Here is a 23,502-nt window from a genome sequence, read left to right as displayed (position 1 = left end):
GTTTCCAGTAGCCACATAACTGGACATAATGAAGAAGCTATGGTTTTGTAAATATAGTCTGAATTACCTTGACAACTGTCAAGTGTGTGTTTCTACACACACGTACATTTAGAAGCTTTCAAATAATCATACTAGCAATGATACGAACTACCAGATTACAATTTTATAGTAACTAAATTTATCGCTAGATGCCGCGTGTGGACCAGTGATGCAGAGTCTTACACGATCTTTGTTAGCTGGACGTTTATAAAAGATTATACATATTTTGTTTGGAACCCATTTGCAGATGCCTGTGGGGAATATTATTCTTACTAGTGTTCGAGGAATCGTATTAGATTAACGATGTAACATTATGTAGTATATTGAAATTCCTAAAACATTCAAGCTACAAGACCAAAGGGAGCGAAGCCAATATGCAATGAGCTGCCCTGTATATAGTGAATTTATTGGGCGAGACCTAAGGCATGTAGAATGAATCTGTGTATTTTCCGACAGCAGTTCTAGAATAACTGAAAAACGAAAAAAAAAAAAAACAAAAAACTTCTGTCAGTTATGAATAGTCGCTAAGATCCGAGCGTAGACGTTTGCTTTGTCATCTCTTTAAAGAGATAAGCGTGCAGCAAAACTCTCATGGCTTATTTTGAATATTTGCATGCATAAGTGTTTATCAAATACGTTGTTATCAATTGTTAACTGTCTTCGTACGTTTCACACGTTAGAGTTGGCTTTATCTTACCAATCAGGTAACTGTAACCTTTACTAAGAGCACAGGGCACGTCGATGCGGATTCATGTTACATTTTTCGTGCACGAGGACATGCATAAGCGTTGGGCCTAATGCTGTCGGTGTTTTTTATGCGTTGATCTGCTGAAATAGCTAGCCTCATTTTCGTACAATATCCTAGGCTGAATTATAGGCTAACAACTGAGTGTATAGGTAATTTTTGTTTTGAATAAATGACGATGATCTGGGGTCCGGTAGTTGCTCGAAATTTCGCCGAGTAATAAATAGTTGAATTACTATGAATTTTTTATTGAACTTACACAGAACACATCCGTACTTATCGCTAGTATTGCAGTGTTTTTTTCTACTCTTGAAACAATTGCTTCCCATAACTGCTCGAACTGCATTTTTGGCAAAGAACAATAAATAAACCCTACTCTGGTTTCAATATTTACAAAGACAGATTATAGTATTTGTCGTATTGCATGCAGGCCAAGTTACTGGGAAAATGGTTTAAATTTTCCACCGCCTGATATGGTTAGGCCAAGATTTCAATGGTTTTCTCCAGGCAGCTAGCTAGCTAGCTAGCGGATTGATCAGCGTCCTGATTGGAGCGTTATCGAACGAACCATCTAGCGCATAAATTGGATTTTCCTAAGCGTGGAATTAACTTTGGAGACCGGCTCAGACACGTATGGAGGGTCAGGCAGCAATGACAAAGAAAGTCACACAGGTCCGCTAGTGCAATAAGCATTTTTATTAAACCTTACACGATGTTGAGTTTGAAGGGAAGCTTCAGCGCAGGCGTGACTAGCTTCCAAACAAAATGTATTATGAGTCAGTTATTGCCAACTGGTAGATCAGATCTCTAACGTTACCAGAAAAATGACTGCAATACGACAAAGTTCGGTGTCGTAATGATCTCGGTTATTATACGCTGCCATCTATTGCGATACTTTGAAGGCGTGTGAGTAGGGAAAAACCCTTACTCCCAAAGGGACGCTTAGTGCGTGGCCCTAACCAGGAAACGTCGTTGCTAATGCCTTTTGATATTTTCCCGTTGTTTAATTTAGGCATTTTTATGACACAAATGGAATACATGATATGGTGAACTGGACAAATAGATCTTCTATGCTGTATCCGTTGTACGCTGACAGGAGTCGCGACACGGGAAAAGGGTGCTACAGGAATCGCTTCTCGGACCAGATAGCGTCAAACGCGTTGACTCAGACACAAACTAGTATTTCAGCTCAAATCGCGTGTCTCAATCAAACATCTCCTGTGGGAAAATTATAACCTTAAACGCTTATAAATGAGAGAAAAAACGTGAATATGCTATTGAGTCGGCTGCGATTCGACGACCTATCCTTATTCGTAGATGCTACAGCCTCATTAAATTAGTTATGTGAGCCTTTCGCTAGCTTTTCTCTCGCATAGTCTTATGAACTCGCTTGGATTTGCGATCTCTGTCGCTCGCTACGACGCAACGTATTGGCTCGCCCAGGCCCACCACGCATTTTCATACTGCGTGCTACGCCGTTGCTAGCAGCTGCAGTGTGGCCATCACCAGGAAGTAAATGAGTCTATGAGCGAATATTTGTGCCATCGTACCGTGAATCGAGAGAGCGGACAAGGAAGTCGAAGAGCGAAGTGAGCCAAACGGGACTCGTAGAAGAAGCGAAGCAATGCGTGTGACCCTGGGTGTTAGGCTGGTTACGTCGGCAGGTCGACATGGTCGTTGGTTTGTATTGCAGCTTTTCGGCAAACTGTCCCACCCTCGCTATCCTTCTAGTAAGTGGCTAGTGCTGCTAGCGACCTTTGAAAAAGCAGGCGGCAGACGAACTTATTACTGCAGACACACGTACTGTTAGTGCGTTCGCGCCGCGAGTACTGCACATCTTACATTGAGCGAACAGTGTACAGATGGATGTGTGCATGACGTGCCTTTCACATAGCGTTCAATCAAGTACCAGGTCACGGCCGCAGCTATCAGGCTATCGCTTAGAAGTTGGCGTCTATTCGACAGATTAACCGGTTCGTTCAAGGTTTGCGTTTGGGCCACGGGGGTTGTTAACGGAGCTGCTGTCGCTGAACCAGATTGCGCTGACCGGAGCCGCGAGTCGGGCAATGCCGACCCTGACCACCGACCCACCATTGGCCATACGTCCGAGTTGTCCATCATGTTATCTCAATGGCGGACGGACTATGACAAACAGTATGTATCACAATGACTTGGGAAACTGTTTTACTGATGTCCTTTTGAAAGAATTATAGACAACTCACGTCATTGCGTCGCAGCCGTTTAGTGCCAAATCTCACGTCTCACTGGATCGAGAAGACATTCATATCGTCAGAAGCGGCTACGAGTGGAGAGAAAAAAAAGAGGGGCGTATATTTGCTATGTACATAGCAGTAACGATTTTGTTTTCAACAAGCTACCTTTCTATTGAAACCGAGTATATTTTAAGGACCCCGTAAGGCGACGCCACTCTTCTAGCTACCCCAAACGATCATTGTTATAAGGCATTCGGTTCACTCGAGACGTGTTTGTAAACTTTTACCTCCTGATCGGTTTTGGCCGCAAAAGAAACTATTTATCGAAGCCATACAGTAGCAGAAGCCACTTGAGTCGCCAGACGAATTTTTTTTTCTTTCTTTTATTACTATATTTGATATACATACATATATATTATAAATTCAAGTGATTTCTGCGAGCGTGAAAATTTTTCATTAATTATCTTGTCTTAGCTAGCCTGAATGCCGAACATCGTTGTACAGAGCAACTGTTACAGCATCTACTCTATAACAGTTCAATTTATGTCAAATTTGTATATATTTATTATTCTTTAGCCTCGTATCATTAGGAGTAGTGGCAGGCAAACGCCTTTGAAAATCTAAAAATATGCAGCCATCTATGGACACTACGGCACAGGTTGTTTTTTGAAATATATATATGTATATATTTTTTTTATTATATAAAAGTTTATATAATATAAATACGCAAATTTTGGCAATTAAAGAATTTCTGAAGTAATTAAACTAAAAGAATGGCTTTTTAGTATGCGTTAGAAGTGTTTTCCTTTATTTTTTGGACTTTTGTTGAAGGACCCTGACAACCTTTGGATAGCTATATACCTACAATTTGCATTTCCATACGTAATTTCTCTATGGCTTCTCGCAAAAACTCTATAGTGGAATATCCTTGCCTATTAGTTGTCTTTTTAGGGCCACACAGACACGGATCCTAAAGGTATCGAGCAGCTGATTGATCAATGGAAATAAGTTCTGGCGTTGCCACCAAATGGCCAGACTGGCAAATGCGTTCCTTTGATTCCCGTGCAAATGGTCTATGAGTCTAACGAGGAACTCAAGGTGGCAGGCTGCGTTCATTGTTTCATTTTCTGCTTACTACCTCAAGTAGTACCTTGAGCGCGAGACTACTTGGCATTGTCATTTTCCCCAGGGAAACGCTATTCTATCGCCCGGTCCTTTTCCGGCTGGCCGTAGCGCCTGAACCATGCCTCCTGTATGACTACCGTATACTCTAGCCAAGTTTCTTTTGGTGATTAAAGGTAATTGCACAGAATAGACCACATACATTTTCAATTGGTCTGGAGTCATTCCATTAAGGAGCCATTTTTTACTCAGTTTCCGAGCAATATTTCAGTTACAATTCTTTAACATGTTACATGCGAAAGGTTAGTTCTGTTTTCCAGAGTTTTTACATTCTTGATTGCAAAAAGGCTCGTCGATAACGGCAATGCGTTCTTGTACTTGCAACCTCTACTTCTGGTCATCCTCTCGTTAGTATTCAGCACCTCCGTGCTGTGTTTTCGCCTAAGGTCCCCTTGTATCGTGCCTTTACCTTTATCAGTCTTCGGTGAATTTCCGCAACGCTTTGGTCTCCAGAGAACTAAAAACTTGACTACTAAGCGTTATTTTTTAAAATTAAAAGATGTTAGTAACAATAGCCTTGTGTATGCAACATACTGCTATGGCCTGTACTGATAATCTTAAGCGTTTCTGCTACCACTGCTATAGGAGAATAAGCAACAGTTTTGTGTTTTAGTGGCTTGCACTTTTGAATGCAGGTCATAATGATTTGAACACGCACGCAGACAGACAGATATGATACGACCGGATACGCTGCAAGAGCCTAAGTTTTGTTGGTATTGAGGTGCTTTCAGTAGACAACTCAAATAACATTAACCGTAATCTACTCATGATACGAAGTTTGAATCGCATAAGACACCTCGCTGACCCTGTTCACCGTTGAAGTTCAGCACACTACCTCTAATTAGAGTCGTTCTCCATATTGCCGTACTGAGTTTCCCGGTCTTCAGCTGACGGAACCTTCGGATCGCGGTAGATGGTGATATCTTATGTGCTGCAAGAGAAAAGAAACATTTCTCCCAATGTCAGAATCCAAAAGCAGATCCTCTTATTATTATTATCCCACGTGATGATCATACTTTTCATTTAGTACTGCTGTCCGTGTAACGTTCAATATGAGCCCAACTTAGCAAGCTGCTTTGTGACCGGCGATCTTCGCCGCCATAACCTGCATAAAAGACTGCTAAGCAACATGTGTGTGAATAGTTCGTCTCGTACAGGATCAACAAAATACAGAAAATGTTACTCTTTCATGTATATCAGCCGTACGACGTATCTATCTAGGAGCTTGTAGCCTATCCTGTCGAAGCAGATAGGAGCCTCACATAAAGCCCATTTCTTTAAGGACGCGTATTACTGACGCCCGAGTAGTTTAGTTATGCTGACGACTATTATTACACATAATAAAGTTAATGATTTTTTTGATTGTCAATTTGAATGAAACGGTGAGGGCAATCCGTCCAGCGTTCTCCGTTAATGATTCGGGATATTTTTGTAAAAGATGTTAGATGAAATACGTAATTTATAAAAGCTGACTTATAGACGGCGATTGCCGATTGTTCCCGCTTATATAGAAGCATATCGTCGGTGGCAAGGTGCATGTTCCCTTGGGATTTCCTATATTTTTATTATCCGTGATAATTACGATAAGTGACAAAAACGACTCGATAGACAAGATCAACTAATAGAAACGTTTTTTTTTTTTCTTTTCTTTCACATTGACGAGACAGGGACTGTTTCCAGGAGAAATGCGTAATGAACAACTATTTTGGCATTGGATTAGACGCTAAAATTGCTCTCGAATTTCATAACAAACGCGAGGAACATCCCGAAAAATGTCGATCACGGACAAAAAATCTCATGTGGTAAGAAGCTATGTTTGTTGTTTTTATTTTGCGTCGGATCTCATTTAGTAGTTTAACGGATGAGCTTCAGGTATCATTCTCAAGGGGGTTAACGCAAGGCATTTCGAAAGTTCCTATAATCGTGCAGGAGCCCTCAAGAAAGCTACGCGTCCAATCTTGCTTAACGTTTACGGAGCGTATACATGTATGGATAAATAAGCTAATACAGATCTTTTTGTCACACTGTGCTCTCGCGGTTAGGTATGGAGTGCTCGGTGGACGCGAACTATTGAATAAAACATACAAAAATTTAGAACAGCGGGTTCATTTAGAGTGCGACGGTCACAGGATTGCTCTGCCTTCATTACAAGGTGAGTCGGTGATGTATGTACTCGGTGTGCGGTAATACGCAGATGAAATTTTCAAGTGTAACTAACTAACTAACTAAATCGGAATCGTTTTACGAGAACCTTACGTTAACGGTTGCATAAAAACTATTTTTTTCATTATCGTTATTTAAAATCTATAACAAAATATTTATGCATATTGATATATAACAGACGTGCTATGCAGTGATACAGATTGCCTAGAATGTGTACAAGAACGGTAAGCGACGCATTCCTTCGAAAAGCCCCTGTCTGAAAAATTATACCCAAAAACCTGTACTAAAATTTTACCAAAAAACCTGTCCTGAAAATCCTGTCCCAAAGCTTTACCAATAAACCTCTTCCACAATTATGCCAAAAACCTTTCCTAAAATTATACCAAGAACCTCTCCCAAAATTATATCGCTAATCATAACTAATGTCGAGACAGGTGCCATCACCGACGTAATTTCGAATTTCGTTAGCTGAGGCCCACGTTAGACACGGGTTATTTCTCTTGTGCTCTAGTTATTTAAGCAGCGTCTTCGTCTTCTTAATGCCAGCTCATTATAGGCTAGCTACAATCTTGAATTGGAGAATCAAGTTACGTATAGACAGCTGGTTGAGCGTAATCATTTGACGTTCTATCGCAAACTTTCGACTGTGTCATGTAGGCTTGAAACAGGCTAAAGCCATAGGTACTTTTGATTCAGATTCTTTCACAAACTAGGTGTTTAGTAATATTTATTTAAAGGCTCCTGTTAAATAACTCTTCAATGGTAACCTTGAAGAGTCGTTAGCTAACTGATGTCTATCACGAAGAAGATATCTCACATTGATCTTTCTATCTAAATGTGTTAAAACAAAGAATGTTGCAGGATCCGTGGAAACAACGTGCAGATCTTTATTAGGATCGGCTAATATATACATTTTTTCATTTAATATTATGGTCAAAAGCTTTGAACTCGGATTGGGACTCTACGGAAGTTTAGGCTATTACTATTGTTTTGGAGGCGGGCCCCCGTTCGACGAACGAGAGCGGATTGCAGGCGCCGGTGCTATAACTGGGTCGGTCTACCTCAACATCTCGACGTTTCGTTAAAAGTCTCTACTTAAGCAAAGGAGGCTTTACACTCTACCGCGAGTGTTCAAATATTCCTGCCTTAAATGAAGCGTGTCGAGACGACTAAATAATTTTTGTAGGCTATCTATGATAACGTACTACGATTTTCCTACGAAGCACCGCAACTGAGATGACCGACTTAGCATGGGTCTGCTAGGTAGGAAGCCGTTGTTTAAACTTCTGGCTCTATCAGCCGTACAGCACCCGTGTGTTGCAGCTTAATCTATAAGGCAAGGCAAGGCAAGGCAAAACATGAACCTGCTGTACATGGCTGTTTGCGGGTCTAACTTTTAACCTAATTCCTCATTCGGTGTCCGTGCCACCAGTATCGTTGAAATCATATGCCCAGAACAGTTGGGTTCCAGTCAGAGGCCATAATTGAATAAATACAGATGGATGAACAAGATATTTAAACTTCTCTGGCCGCTCTTTAAAACGAGCTTTTCCCTATGAAAGCGGTGGTAACAGCCAAAGTTACTGTGTTTAAAAAGGAACTGCCAGAGCGACCGATTCAGTCAAGCATCGCAAGCTTGTTCGTCGAAATAGAGGTTCCCTCGGGTATCCTTATGGTTAAAATAGCTCACGCTCATCTTCGTTCCGTTGGTTCTTTAACTTTCCCTATTTGTCCGATGGGCACGGATCGATCAAGACATCAGTCCCATTAAAGCGACGACGAAGACTCATAGCAGAGTCTTCGTCGTCGACGATAGACAGAATAGTACAAATTGTATTGTGAATGACCGTCTATGTTCGGAACCTTTGCATGAAGATCCTTTGTCGAACTACTTTTATATGGACTCGAGTATGGCTCAAGTCGCATTTCTTCTCTATGCCAACATTAAAAATAATTCGATAAACAAATGTTATTTGTATTTGTCGCCATTACGATGTGACGACATCGTACATGTGTGTCCACTATAGATATCCATAAGGGAATAGGATTAAATCGAGTTGGTTGCTTTGGCATACACTTTGACCAAATAGGCTATATCCATAGACGTATGGCCACGATCGCAATTTATTATGTCTGTCGAAAATGCTTTAGATGAAGAGTGTTGAATGTATGTTGAATATTATTGACTCGTTCGAGCGCATCCTTGAAATAATCAAAGTTGGGATTCCTCCTGAGTAGCTAATTTACTAAGGAGGCTATCCTACCGAGTTGCATTTAGGTCAAGGCACCCCAGGATGTTCCAAAGTTTTGCGAGTCGACATGTACAAAATGCAATAAATGTAATCGAGCGAATCGTCTTTTTTAACGTTAAATATTGTTTCTATAAAAGCGAGTACCGATTTGACGATCCTGCAGGCAAAACCCGTGCTGTATTGACCGCTATCTGTATGCCGACTTTGGGCAAATCAGCTACCATATTTCGCTAGGGATCCTAGTAACGAGTGTCCACCGTTCTTAACAAACTTATTAAAACGAAGTTATAGCATCGAGTTAGACGAAAGTTAGGGCATCTACGCAGATTCTGCGTCGCTGGATAAAATTGTACATTTCAACGACGTGGTATAATCGGCTATGATTCTAATGGACCGTGTGACAGTTCCTGATGATACCTAAATTGTGCGAGTCGAAGGCTGCAGCTCCGTTTGGTATCTTCAGTTTGCGCCATCGTAGTTTATGCAACAGTCACAAGCTAACTATCTGCATCGATTAAAAGCTCTGGAAACGACGCGCGTCATCTGCGTTGATGTGACAAATGGACTTCGTAAATCATCTAGTGGAAACCTTCCCTGACACTGTGCCATCGAGCCAAAATTGGAAACTTCATGCTGTGAGACTACGAGCCGCAAGTGCTTCATCGCTTCTAGATGATGTACCTGAGCATCTTAAACTGTGTCCTACGATACGAATAATTAATTAAGTCCGAATATACTGGTCATCCCAGAAAAGAGCCTAGCGACATGTTAACTTGAGTGAAGTTTGTTTGACTGTTGCCGAAGCGTCAGCGTCCCCCAGACAGTTGTGTTCATATAACTGTATAATAGTAAATCGAGTCGAGTATCCGAGAAGAAGGAAAGCTAGCTACATGAATAGCGCTCCATCTTTTTTGAGTGTTTTTTGAACCACTTATACCTTAATTAAAGGTTAAATGAACACAAATCTACTCTTTACTTAATGACGAAGCGAAATTTATTTGGCCAATTTTAATTTGAATGATGCTGAGCAATGATTTATTACCTACTAAAATCAATGTCGAACCTACCAATGGCCTATAAGAAGTGGAACGTTCTTGTATCTTTCTATTTGCTGTTATAAATGTTATGTTACATAAGTGTTTCCGAGATCCACATCCAGCGTTTCAGCCCTTAAACACTGCTTGAGATGGCTAGTTTCCGCTAGAGCCAGACCTAGACCAGCACGTGTCTCTAAGCTTAGTGTCATTGTTCTATCACGAGAATTGTTTGCCTAATAGATACTCTCTACTTATGCGTTTGTAATGATCCTGCCTTTTTCACCACGCCATCTTCGTTCGTCTCGTCCAAATACCCCTTTCAGGCATTGTTGTCTTGAACATCCCATCGTACGGGGGGGGCTCAAACTTTTGGGGTGGGAGCAAAGAGGACGACGTGTTTTTCGCGCCAGCTATGGACGACAAGATCCTCGAGGTAGTTGCTGTCTTCGGGACGGTCCAAATGGCCGCGTCCCGGGTGATCAATCTACAGCATCACCGCATCGCACAATGTCGCTCTGTCCGAATTACTATCACCGGTAAGTCTAAGTAAGTCGTAGCCGAAAATAATGACTAAATATTTAACAATGTTTCCTCCTTTTGTTCAATAGTGGTGCAAGCAAAAAAAAAAAAAAAAACACACAGGAATATACCATGAACTATTGATTTGATCATACGAAACATAAGCTTAATCCGTCAAAAAGAATTTTCCTCTCGAGAAACCCGTCCGAGTAAATCCGTAGCATTAAACGGACGAAGATTTACACCGCATCATTTCTACTTCGAATATCGAGTTCCTACTAAACTATACAGCCTCCATTACGAAAAAGAGGGTCCGGAAACTTGCAGATAATCACTTATGCTACAACAGAACACAGGAGTCGATCGAGAGTCATAGACAAGGTTACGCATACGGGACTTCGTAGCAATTCTGTGGGTTATATTTACCTTTTGGTAAACAAGTGTCAACCCATACCCAATGCTACGTTTCTTTATTTATACAGGTTGTGTAATTATGCATCGCAGGCGGATTTTTAGACAACGATTCTTAGTCTCTAGCAGCAGTAGCAGTCTAGAGCGGAGGCCTAGCTGCTCAAACCACCGCCTTAAAAAATTTTAACGCTATCATTGAGTGTTGTATTTGAGGTTGAGCCTAAGTTGAATAAGTTATTCTAGAACTAAAAGGACAGCTCTTATCGCATCGGATAATTCGGGTAGAAGCATGTTATAGCCGCGAATGGTTCACTGCCTTGCCGTTAACAAAAAAAATCTGTTTTCAAACCTAAAATTATAGGACATGTAGTAAAAACGCACGCGTATTAAGGCTGTAGTGCGCACCATGCTATTCGACTCAAGAACAGCAGCTATAACGTAAGCAGATCTATTTATCACTGGTCACTTGAAAACCTTATTAGGGTCACACTTCACTTCGAAAAACTGAATGTTTCAAGTCAGCTTCTGCCGTGAAGTACTGCTTCACGCGACTGCTTCCTGTATCGGGTCTCACACCAGACTACCTTATTATCCCTACTTTATATCCCCATATTACCCCACCGCCTGCTACAAGCTCTGAGCCATATTAACTTCTAAAATTAAAGTGTCGTGGACAAATTGAGGCTTGGAAATATCTCTCAAAAAAAGGACAATTATTCGAAGTTATTTTAGCCCGCCATCAATCGTCACCGATTTTCCGCGACTTAGAAGCCAGTCTTTATTTCGCCTCGCTCTTCCCTGCGACACCCGGTTCGAAAATGTCTCACTATCGCCGACTGACACATTAGTCCGCTGAAAATAATTGGGTTCGACTACGGTGGTCGAGGTCCAAGCACAAATTAGATGATGACCTAATCTCGGATGAGAATACCTGTCACTCTGGTCGGGTCAAACAATGATCAAAAGATAGCAATGTCCGCACAGGTCAACCAGCAGGTCAGTTAATCAGAGTTGTAATTAGCCAGGTAGTCAAAGGAGTTACCAGTGCAAAATCTGGTGGCTTTGTAAGAATTACAAAATGGGTGTAAGACAAACAAAAACGACGATCCCGAACGATTACATCGGGTTTGGTTTTTAATGCGGCTCCTGGTCCTACTGGCTAGCGCCTGCAGAAGGCGGCAGCTATTAAAGTTAGCAAGGATTCGAGAAGATTTACGGCGGACGGCGAGTGAAACGGAGCGCACTGTCGAAACAGAGCAGTAGCTTCTGTCCGTTCATGCTCAGTTGTACGACTGGCAAAACTCGGATGCAAAATAGCGTTGGTGCCTACTCATCCTGCCTTAAGGTATATGCTTCTGCTGCCAGAGCCACTGCCAAAGACGGCCCTTGCTGCGACTGCGAACAAAGAGTACCCATAAGCTCGCTTGCCCCGTGGCTTACCTATTGCCCGAAATAACAGTCGAAGCGAGCCGTACAGGTTGTAATGGAGCTATACCACTGAAAGAACGGAAGGCAGGAATTAAGGGGATTCTTTTAAAATACTCAGTTTTCTAAATGCAACGCTATTTCGATAAACTAGCAAGGCCAGATCAACCGCTGGATTAGTCCTTTGTAAGGTTATGCAGGTGTGTTCAGGGCTGCAGGCGGAGGCTCGCCGACAGGGGCAAGGCTTTAAAGACTGCAACAGCTAAAAATTTGACGGAACTTGAACGCGAACCTTCTTGAAACGGAGTCATCAGATCGATGGATGGATGCAAATGCTGCCAGTTTGACGAAAACAATAGAGAAAATACGAAAGTAAATGTTCTTGTTATATCTACAAAAGGCACGAATCGGTAGTTAATAATAATAATAATAATAATAAAGATACTACAGTAGAAATAATTAAAGAAGAATCGTTCTCACTAGACAGGAAGTTGAAAACGTACATTTCGTTATCGCGAGTCGCCGCGGTGGCTCTAATTCGAACAGTAACACATAGCGCTAAGGACTGCAAAACGTAACTAGAAAGGTCGAATAAGGTCAAATATTAGGTCGATCTTGAAACAGCAGAAAAAAAATTCTGCCAACATTGTTTTCTTCGCCGCAGGGCGCATTGTAGCGTGCGAGTGGATCGGCACATAATTTATGCGTTTGCGTTTTGTTACTTTTGTTCTAGGTACGGAGGGTGTTCCTGTGCAGGTGGACGGCGAGGCATGGTTACAGCCGCCCGGGTGCGTATGCATCCAGCACAAAAACCGTACGCAGATCCTCTGCCGAAACCGGCAGTTCGAGTCGTCGCTGAAGAGTTGGAACGAAAAGCAACGGCGTCCTTCATCCGGTGAGTTGAACGCAGCTATGGGATTACCCGTATAGATGCTTCTTTTCACACACTGAATCGGCATTGGTTACGTATTGTTCATTGAACGCTACTATTGATACGTGACATTTTTCACACTATTTCCTACTATTAGTTTTTGTCAACCGAAAGCAATCGTCTAGGTCTCTAGTTGGAGCTGCTTCTTAACTGCTAATGCAATTTGTTGTCCTGTGACTTTTCTCAGCTTTTGGATGAGCATACTACATATGAATATACGATAACCGATTCCAATAGGATACTGTTTTTGTGACCGCTCTGTTATCTAGGAGAGTTGACCGTCTTTATCGGGTTCTATTTTATGTTTGTACTGCAGGAAGCCAGTGTGGCTCAAAGACCGCTCCCGCAGGCAGTAATGTTATTGGTACCAGCAGCTCTTCAGCCCAACCACCTGGAAAAAATAACTCGTCACGCCAGTCGCCATTGGAGGGCGCAGTCGCAAGCATTGCTGTTTCGCTAGGTCCCTCACTGTCCGCGTCTGGAAACCCTCTTGACGGATTCTTCACCGACAATGAGGTTAATCAATTATCCACGTTCATCGAGGCCGCATCACGCCTTGTCAAAGTGTGAGTAACTAATTTGATTTGCTTTCTTTATTATTTGCTTCAAGACAGATCTGTTTGGTCACATTCGATCAGACCCTAATAAGTGATAGCTACTGTTGATATTGGTCTGATAGACAGTATTTGTTAACAACTTAACCGATGCTTCTCACGTGAATGAAGTAGTATTCAAGGACCACTGGATTGGCTGAAGGAATACGTGCACACGTCTACCGTCGTTTCCACCATAAGCGATTTATCATTCATTTTTTCAATTAGTACATTTGGTTTCTTTGAAAAAAACACTCCATGAATATAACCGTATACTCTACCTGTACACAACTGACACACATTTAGGTCACAGTTAATAACAGAACAATCTTCGTCTTTACCCGTGTTAATAAACTGCGGTTAGATGATCTTTTTAAAAATATCAATATATCCTCTACAGTAGTGCCAGTTTATATTACACTAATTTTTGAAAAAAATATGCAATCATATATGGGATGCCTGACGTTGTCCTGCTTTCAAATACAAATACTCTATATATGTGCTTCGTAAATAGACAAAAAGCTATTCCATTACCTAGGAGGAAGACGCCTCTGCGAGTTACCTATGAACCCATAGTATCTATCTGCTTTATTTTGTCATTTCAATTTCCATCATCTCTCTACGTGTATCATCTTCATTACAGTAGCGGCCTATCGAATCTGCCTGTACAACCACAACCTAACGTTTCATCTCCACCTCAATCTGTGCAAAAATCGACAAAATCAGGGGTTGTCCATCGCCTCTCTCGCCTGGCGTGCTGGGGTTGCGGAGGTGGCCGCTCCAAGCAAAGCCAGGCCGGTTTGGCTGTGGGTAATTCGACTTTGGCGCCATCCCCAATTAGACCGAATCCGTTGCCTCCCCACACGCACAGCTCCGACCATATAGATCGCCTGCTTATGGACGCCACAATAGCTGCAGTAGGAATTGACAGTTCGCAGGCGAAATCGCGGGCAGAATTTAATAGTCTGAATAATAACAGCATGAAAAACTCCTCGACCGGTCAGATCAGTGAAAACGACACAACTCGCCGCGGTAGCAGGACTACTCAAAATAATCATACTAGCTCTTGCAGCACCATTACTACGAACGGTCGCTATAACAATAACGCCTCTGAAATAAACGTGATCCGAAGTCATATCAACGATAGTAGTCACATAAGTAACGATGAAAACAGTGGGGAGTTCACGGACGATTCATCACAGCCTACCATGTCAACGAGTCGATCAAAGGCTAAAGAGAGCAGTCCTGAGGGGTCGAAATCGGTCTGAGACTCTATGTTCGCAGAATAACAAGCCGAAAACGAGAGAATATAAAGTGGCCTTAAATATGTGGTTTAACGCCTGACACCGGCAGGTTCTCACATTCTAGTGCCAGTGTCCTGAGCCTGTGCCGGTATGCACCTGGGTGGGTTTAAGGAATGCAACCGACAGAGTAATCCGGAAGGCTCTCATGGTAATACTATGGGTCCATCTACGGCGAGGTAGGCATGCAGGACTAACATCATGTTGACGTGAAAGAAAACCTGCTAAATGATAGCGCGATTATAAACACTTGGTTCGATACTGTATCATCTAGAAAATAACACGTTTACTGAAATCTAATTATTTCTAGGGGGGTCTATAGGGTGTACCCCCGTAATTATGGCCCTAGAAATGATACGTCATACGCTCTGCTGGCTACGATAATTGGTAGGAATTGTGTTGTTGGACATCCTGTAATAATTGAAAGTAACAATAATTCCACCAAATACGCAACTGTGAAACCTCTGACATATTTGTTGTAGTTGGAAACAAATCACGATACCTAATTGTTAGCTTCGCTAACAGGCGTGTCCGAAGCGACCGCCGGTAAGGGATCCATTGCCTTCTAGAGTACACACGTCTTGGACAGTATTATTCTTAATAGGAGCGATATAATTCGAGTTTGCTCTTAGATCCATTATAGCGTTCATTTCCACCTAGATACTGTACATATATCATATGCAGTACAATATCTTATAATTGTCGTTCCTTTTTAGGTTAGTTACAGAAAAAAACAAAGCGTTTAACAGTGGCTGAATCGCTTGAGTGAAGTGTCATAATGTCTCTGTAGCGTCTGCACTTACTGCTGTTTTCTAGCTTTGCGATTAAAAATAACTGATAAGTAGTCGAATACATAGTTAATCGTTGAACATGGAACTTACGATTAATAAATTATAGTGACGAAAAAAGAAAACAACACACACTGATATCGTTTCACCATTCCACCAGGACAGACGTGTGCAATGAAGGTGTGATGAAACTTCAGCATCGATACTTCCTACGTTGTATGTCCGTGAGTTACTTGGATACGATATGTTCATTATGGATATTTCGTTTGGTCGAACGCTAAGAGGAGCTCGTCGCGTTTTTGTATCGATCGCTATGCTGTGCCGCATTTTCACTGCAGTCAACGAGGCAAGGGAGAGATTTCCGTTTCCATTCTGTGTTAATTACCACCCTTTACAAGTTTCTCCTTGCCTCTATATATGTTTCAAGTTACTGAAGGCTATTTGTTTCAATTTATAGTTATTTCTATTGACTGGATGTGTAATGTTGCCGCCCGCGACATAATATGAGGTTAACTGTTCTCATCGCAACCTACATTTTGGTAGGTAATGCGTTTCAATGACACTCTATGAAAATCACTTAATTTCCCTCCATTGCAAAACTGAGTCTATTAGCTTATAACGCCCGTTATATACACGAGAAGATCATCTTCTCCCGTATGCGCCTTTTCAATAACAGTTGCCCGTTCAAACACGCATGCCCGGACCCTTGGAACTAATCGCTCGGTGGGTGAAGATCGCGACGTCAATGCGATCGCATCAAAACATCGTTCATAGTTGGGTCAGGACGGACCAATTGATTATCCAGTTCCTCATTTACCTGTATATTTTCAGAGTCGTATATTTCAGTATTTAAGCAAAGCTTTACTGACGCAATACATTGTGTGCCTTTAAGGATGGCCGACAAAACGCCGACTATAGCGAGTCGTCGTTTCTACGCGTGTATATACGCATGTGCTGTTAAGGATCGTCTAAGAGCTCTTTCGTTGGTAATATTGTGAACGATTCAGAGCCACTGCGAATAGAAAAGCGTTATCTCTAGGCTCCAAGGACTAGATAGACCAAAGAGCTTATGCATGACAAAACCTATCGGGGTGAGGTTTACCTTTTCAAGTTTCGTATAAAGGGTCATCTACACGGACATATATGTTGACAACAGCGTTGAGCATCACTTTGGCAAAGGCCAAGGGACAACACCCCATGAGTGTACTACTGTTGAGTGGACGGGTAAAGAAAATAATGTATTCCGTCAGGAACGGTCGCAGTTACGATGTAATAATCCTTAAAGAACTATTTTACGTCCTACGAAATACGTGAATTTCGTAGTAGACATATTTGCAGTCGACGATCTTATGGAGAAATATGCTGTAAAAACAGGTAAGGACATATTTGCGTCGGGACGTTGGCGAATCGGGGTCGTTAACATTGGACACTGGATAGAGAGAACGAAATTAAAACGCGTTTCGTTCACTGTATGAAAATGCTATTATTATGCTATGATCGTTAAAATCAACTAGGCATTAGTCATAGCCTGGAAGTTATTATTCAGTATCCCTAATTGTGCACCATAACTATGCAAACTTGTCAACATACAAATACATTGAAAAGGATGTCATTACAGGCCAGAACAAGAGTTTACAAAAGTAAATGGTAGAATCGATGTGTTATTTTCTCAAAAGGGCATCAAACACACGTAAGAACTCGAACCGAAGGCCTGTATAAGGCCGGTTCCATCTAGCGAATCTATTGGGACGTTTGTAGAAATTCACATCATGTTTCTGTCGTCGTAACACAGCTGTCTCTGTCCTTTCTGTTTCTGTCATTGACGAAATGTCTGCTATCCGCGATCAGAATTTACTATCAAAAAAGATACGCGCAATGACAGTTTTTGATGCCCTAAGATATGTGTATAACGTTACCGGTTATAGTAGGACTGAAGGGTTTCAAGCTTTTCTACGATAAATACTTTTTCTATTGTTATTATAATTTACTTGCGTCACAAATATATAAAACGTATAGAATTGTGTGATCAAACTTGTAAAATAAATGCAAATATCTTAAGGATAATAAGTAACTACAGAGAATGTATAATGTAAGTAAGTGGAACATTTAACAACAATAAGCCTTAAACGTTTGCTTTCGTGCACAAAGGTTCGTATTAGATTCGCGTTCGTTCTTTCGTATATTCCTGGACAGCTTTAGATATAAACTTAAACACACGCCGCAAAGCCGGATCGATTTCCGTCGTATTACACAAATACGCTTTAACGTTAAATGAAGCATGGGAAATAAATATATTGTTGTGTAGTCTTGTTTATGATATTTACATATATTCAGACAGTCCTAAAAGTATTATATAGTTATAATATATATTCAACGTGTATCGATTTTGTTTGTAGAGATAGCAATTGTCATAATGCTGATGCCCAATTGTAATACAGCAGTTAATAAACAAATGTGTTTATTATATAAACATAAAAATCGTTTATTTTCAACCCGCAGGTGTTGCTATTTAGTGTAGTATCGAATGTTACTGTGTGTTGGAATGCTGGCCGTGATTGATATCGTTTAAATATTTACTGCTGTAAGCTAGGTAGCGGCGTTCGATAGGGGATCCCACTACAAGTGATTAACCTAGCGATTTCGTAGCGTAGCAATATATTGGAGATATTTCCCGTTACTTCGCCACCGTTTCTCATAGTAACGACGACGATAAAAAAAAAACACATGCAGCAACTGTCTGATTGCCTAAATCGTCACTTTAATTAGGTTGAGACGATGGGATGAGCACACATAGTAGTAATGGCTGAACGGTTGAGCAACAGAAAGTGGTCTTCAGTACAACAACAGCTACGACGATAACGACCGCATTATTAAGCCATATATAAGACCTGACGATCTCGTTGCGAAGAATAAGTCGAGAAAATTCACTCGATGATTCCATAGGTGAAAATGTTGCCCACCATCGCCCGTAGCCTCGAGATTCCAAGGACAAGGCTTGGGTGTCGGTTCTTCCATTGCAGTGTCAACAAGGTGAGACCGTGCATGGGCGAAAATGCCATCACTGCGCATAGTTGTGGGTTTTCCAGCATCGCCAATGTGCACAGTTGTGAGCGTTTTATGAGGCTGCTTTTAGTTAATGGCGCCGTGTCCATTTCCATCCCCCCCCCCCTCCCACCCCTACCTCTCATTAGGACTTCCGCAATCCTCTAAAGGACTCGAGCCGGTCCTCAGACGCGTTTAACCACTGCTCAAGTCTCTTCCTCCTTCGAGTCTTTCCGGCCACAAGTCGTTGGGCTCTTATTGCCGAGCCTGGCTCGGGCCGCGACTGCGATAACAGCAGCGGCAGCAGCGTCGCTTCTAGCACTGACAATAATTAAAAAAGTAGCGGCAATTACAGCGGCTGACGCCAACCCACAATCGACGTCCCGCAGGCTAACATCCACACAGCGTTAATTTATGACCACTTCTTGAGAGGCTGATGGGCCATAGGAAACGAAGTGACCGGGCCGGGCCTGCGCATCTACCCCGTTGGCGTTAGTGCGCGAACGTACTATGTCTCCGTATCTCGATGTATGTCAGTGTGTCTGTTTATACATCCGTCTGTGTGTGTGTGTGTGTGTGTGTATATGTCTCTGTCGGTCTGAGCCAGTGGCGGTATTTATTGCATGGTTAACTGCATTTCCGCCATTACTGTTTACCACGATCGTCTTTCGCTGTCTCTCGTCTGGACTTAGCAAAAGAATTTTGCTAGAAGACGGTAACGATGCAAGTAGAGGCAGCAGCCGCTGCAGTGAGCTTCATCACATACACACAGTTGAACAGAATACAGTAACATTCGGTACGGCGATAATAATAACAACAACAATGTGTAGATAGAAGATAGCGCATACAAACATAAACAACGCAGAACAGACATAAAACAATTACTGCATACAAGCACTATTATTATAATTACTGTTATCATCGTTATTCGTTGTCGTTGTCGTCGTCGTCGTCGTCGTCGCCGTCGTCGTCGTCGTCGTCGTCGTCGTCGTGTCGTCGTCGTCGTCGTCGTCGTTACAACTAATAATTCTCATAAGTGGGTCTATCTTTGCGTCCCAGTGGCAATGGGATGATATAAACGATTACGTAATCCGTCTATGGTTTTTTATATAGAGAATGTTATAGGGTAGGGCCGTACAACAAGAATAGTAACGGCGGAAACCATGTGATTCAGGAATAGTCTAATGATGACCGAAGTGAATCTGAGCTCCAGTTGATGCGTGACACTCCCTGAGGAGCGTCCACAGGATCAGACGTCATGCAAAACCTGCATACAACATTTTAGCTACTGTTCCTGCCTGAACATTGTATAGCCACAGGGGCACCAGTTTCATTGAAACTCTATTTCGATGCAGAACGCTCTTCGCTCATCGGCAGTTATGTTTCGCCGGTATACGTTCAGCTTTGCGAACTTTGTCCGTGTCGAATTTTCGCGCCTTTTTAACCAGTCGTTTTACCTAATTCAAATAATCAAGAACTAAACATCGTAGATTCGTGTTATAATCTAAAGAGCAACGATATCCTATAATAACGTTCGTGGAAAGGCGATTCATTTCGCTCCGGTGTATGGTCTGCTAGCGATCGTGACGAGCCGCAACCGCTTACTAAACTTTCCATTTCAATAACGCACAAAGCATATTACCCCTATATAAAACAGCATCAAATTTTTAATCGCACCCCAGTAGGTATCGTTTACTCTTCCAACAAAGCGAGTTGGTTATATAGCATGGAAGTTTGAAGCATTTCAAGCGGAAACAAGTATACTGATGAGATGTTCCTGTAGGGACAATTCGATTTAGATTTGTTGTAGTTAAATTTGTCAAAGATATTCAGCAAATTAACAAACACTAACATGCTTTTTCTTTCTCTACTATTTTGTTTCATGCTGTTTGGATAACATTTGCCGGTATCTCGCGGCCTGCGTTCGTGCGACGGCCAAACCTCAACTAACCGTAACTAATACAACATCGTCTGCTACAAACTAATATGTGTTTACAACTATTATCGACCTGTGACGTCGGCTATTACCGACAATGTCTACACGAATCACAACTACCTAATCGAACTGCGATCACTGACGATTCCGTTCAAATTATTATGTCTTCCCCCACACCCCTGGGGAATGACCGGCGGCCCATCAATGGCTGATTCGTCGGCGAATCTCGAAAATTGCATTGGATTTCGCTTATCATTTTGCTATCTGAAATTTGCTATACGCCCATCAACGGATGGACTGTACGACGCTGCATTTTATCGCATTGTTACAATGGGTAACAATATCTACTTTAAAATGTTGATGTTGCCATTCTGGACGTATTTATTTCTGGTAATTTTGCCCGTTTTCGCTGATATGCACTGTCGCGTCCCTTTGTGTACCTACGACTTTGACCTCGTCCCGCACACATGCCTCCGACCGGTATTGTGTTTGTAACGATGAATGCGCAAATTACGTGCCCAAAAACCTACTAATAATTAATCGAGCGATGATAAATATCCTGACCCAACACGCATTTGATTAATTTCCATGTCAATCGACTTCATTTATCAAACCCGCCCAACCTTTACCTGCTACCTTCGGCGCCTTGCGTCATCTACAAAATGATCGCATTTTGGGCTATCTAATAACTCCACTACCGCTAATCGATCACCGGTAATTCCTCTGCTTTCCAACACCTTGCCGAAATCGCTTGAAATGGTGGCTAACGTAAATCGGTGGCTGATCTTCTGAGGGATCTATTTGTCTGAAACAATCAATCCTGCTTCGTAAATCTATCGTTCGCATTGAATTTCGGGGCTGGCTTGTTGCTATTCACTCACTCACTGATAGCATACAAACGATTTCGGAGAGCAATCCTGTCGTAGATAACGAGCTCTGGTTAGCTGCCTCACAGACGAGCTCACTGCTAGAACGATTCTTCCCATCTGGACTACCGGCCGGTGTCGCCGACAACGAATTGGTAAGTACACAGGTTTCGATTTTGTGGTGAAGATGAATTTCTACATTTAATATTATTACCTATTTAAAATTACATATCTAAACAACGAAAGAAATTATTACAGAGACACTTTTTAAATGGAACCATGTCCGGTTCAACTGAGACATTATCGAAGGCTCGATATAATGTCACCGTATTTAGCAGCGCCGCCTAGTGCGCAGAAACATTGGGCTTACAATCAAATCAACGATCATTCTACAGCTTTGTATCTTTCAAACGATACATTTCTTCAGTACATAATGATAGAGCGATGTTCAACAATGCAGATTTACGGCGGCGTATCTGGCTCGACTTATCTTGGTCTTTTCCAACAGATCTATGATATTGCGAACGCTGAGATTTGAACCAGCGCGGCTGTGTACGCTTGTTCGTTGCTGATTAACAGAGCAATGCTCCCAACTAGATGGGCATTAACCAGCTAAACACCGACCCGCAACGGTATAACCTAACCAATCCTAGTTCCTGTTCCGGCCTTAGCATTTATGCCTTTACGACAATTAGAAACTGTCCAGTTTGCGGTGTACAAAAAACACGATCTATGACGGAGGCGGTCTGATAGTTTAGCTAATTCAGCTGTGTCCGATATGCTAAATTGTATTGATCGCACCGATTTTATTAAGATACACTCTGAATTATACTGTGTCAGTATTACATTGAATGATCTAAGAAAGCAGCCATGGCAACGCGGCGTGACTGATTTGTTGTTGTCGTCGTCACAGTCCATCAAGTACAATGATAGTCCCGCAAAACAACAAGGTAGGAGTGCGGTATCGTTATTATCATTATTATCTTTACTAGTAAAAAATACAATAGCTAAAGCTGTTGTTGAAATAGAATTCTTAAATAGTTGACGAAAAGTTTTGGTAAACTCTCTTGCGGCGAGAAGCTTCAGAGTTCGTCGTCAGTCCCGTTCACGACAATGTTATAAGAGCTGCAGCCAAAATGTCGTATGTGGAGCATTACAGGACAAAATGTATTAATTCCTAAGTCTAAGGATGTTCTATAAATTGTTCTTTTTTTTTTACACACAGGCCTTCTGAAGACCCATCGTAGTAGTCATTTAGATATATTGCTTTAGAATAATAAAACGCGGTCTCTTTATGGGTCTTCTCCTCTTCATATTGTTAAATGCACCTTTGTCGTGCCTTCATTTAGTTCCATAAGTACAGAACAGGTAAAAAAGGTGCAGGTATAGAAAGCGCAGACGAGTTGTTTTAAAGTCTATTGATAGCGCTGCGATTATGTCAGCGTGTCAATAAGGGTATTCTAAATGGAAAAAAAGTCATCGATAAAATCCATTATGAGCACCACGGCCTTCCTTCGCGGCGCGCACAGAGTAACAACAACAACAAAAACTTCCGACAGGCAAACGAAACGTCCCGCTTCGACTCCTTCGCTTATTACATATTTTCTGTACTAGCCATGGGGCATATCAGCTGAATGCATAGGGATGAAATGTCCACACAACATATTCGTCCATTAGCTCTAGCTTTTTTTTTTTTTTTTTTTTTTTTTATAAAAACCACTTGCTTTTGCCAAACAGCGTCTTGTAAGTAAGCGTCAGTCTAATCAACATAAAAGGAACTTAGCTAGCTAGCCCCATGGGTCCCAAAAATAAGTACCTTAAACAGTTTTGTAGCGAAGATCTAAACGCTGTACACTCGAACAATTTTTTCCACCCGCCCGTTTAGTAGAATGCCTCAAAACTAGTTTTATGCTAAGGTAATTCGACGTAGCATTCAGGGATTTTTATAAAATCAATTGTCGGAAAACACTAACTCGAGAACAGGCTCGTTCGTGCAGAAATGTTGACCATCAAAATCAAACACTTCTCGATCTATGCTTTTTTTGAATCGGTTACTTAG

The 23,502-nt window shown here is 41.8% G+C and overlaps 1 protein-coding gene across 7 annotated transcripts in view; it reads left to right on the top strand.

Moving 5' to 3' along the window:
- LOC111261893 (diacylglycerol kinase delta) overlaps nt 1-23,502 on the top strand; it is a 102,799-nt gene that overhangs the window by 63,639 nt on the left and 15,658 nt on the right. For 4 of the 7 annotated variants that reach the window (XM_022835733.2, XM_022835730.2, XM_022835732.2 and 1 more), the window contains exons 14-19: nt 5,847-5,981; nt 6,222-6,331; nt 9,955-10,167; nt 12,720-12,881; nt 13,234-13,483; nt 21,469-21,598. In XM_022835733.2, the coding sequence (XP_022691468.1) occupies nt 5,847-5,981; nt 6,222-6,331; nt 9,955-10,167; nt 12,720-12,881; nt 13,234-13,483; nt 21,469-21,598 (1,000 nt within the window). Of the gene's footprint in view, nt 1-5,842; nt 5,982-6,221; nt 6,332-9,954; nt 10,168-12,719; nt 12,882-13,233; nt 13,484-14,153; nt 18,078-18,542; nt 18,751-21,468; nt 21,599-23,502 lie in introns of those variants that run through there. The other 3 variants (XM_086968879.1, XM_022835737.2, XM_022835734.2) reach the window with 3 other exon arrangements.

Source organism: Varroa jacobsoni, unplaced genomic scaffold (genome assembly GCF_002532875.2).
Source record: "Varroa jacobsoni isolate VJ856 unplaced genomic scaffold, vjacob_1.0 scaffold_609, whole genome shotgun sequence".
NCBI classification, from domain to species: Eukaryota; Metazoa; Arthropoda; class Arachnida; order Mesostigmata; family Varroidae; genus Varroa; species Varroa jacobsoni.
The sequence above is the reverse complement of the archived record's forward strand: the minus strand, read 5'-3'. Positions and strand labels throughout refer to the sequence as shown.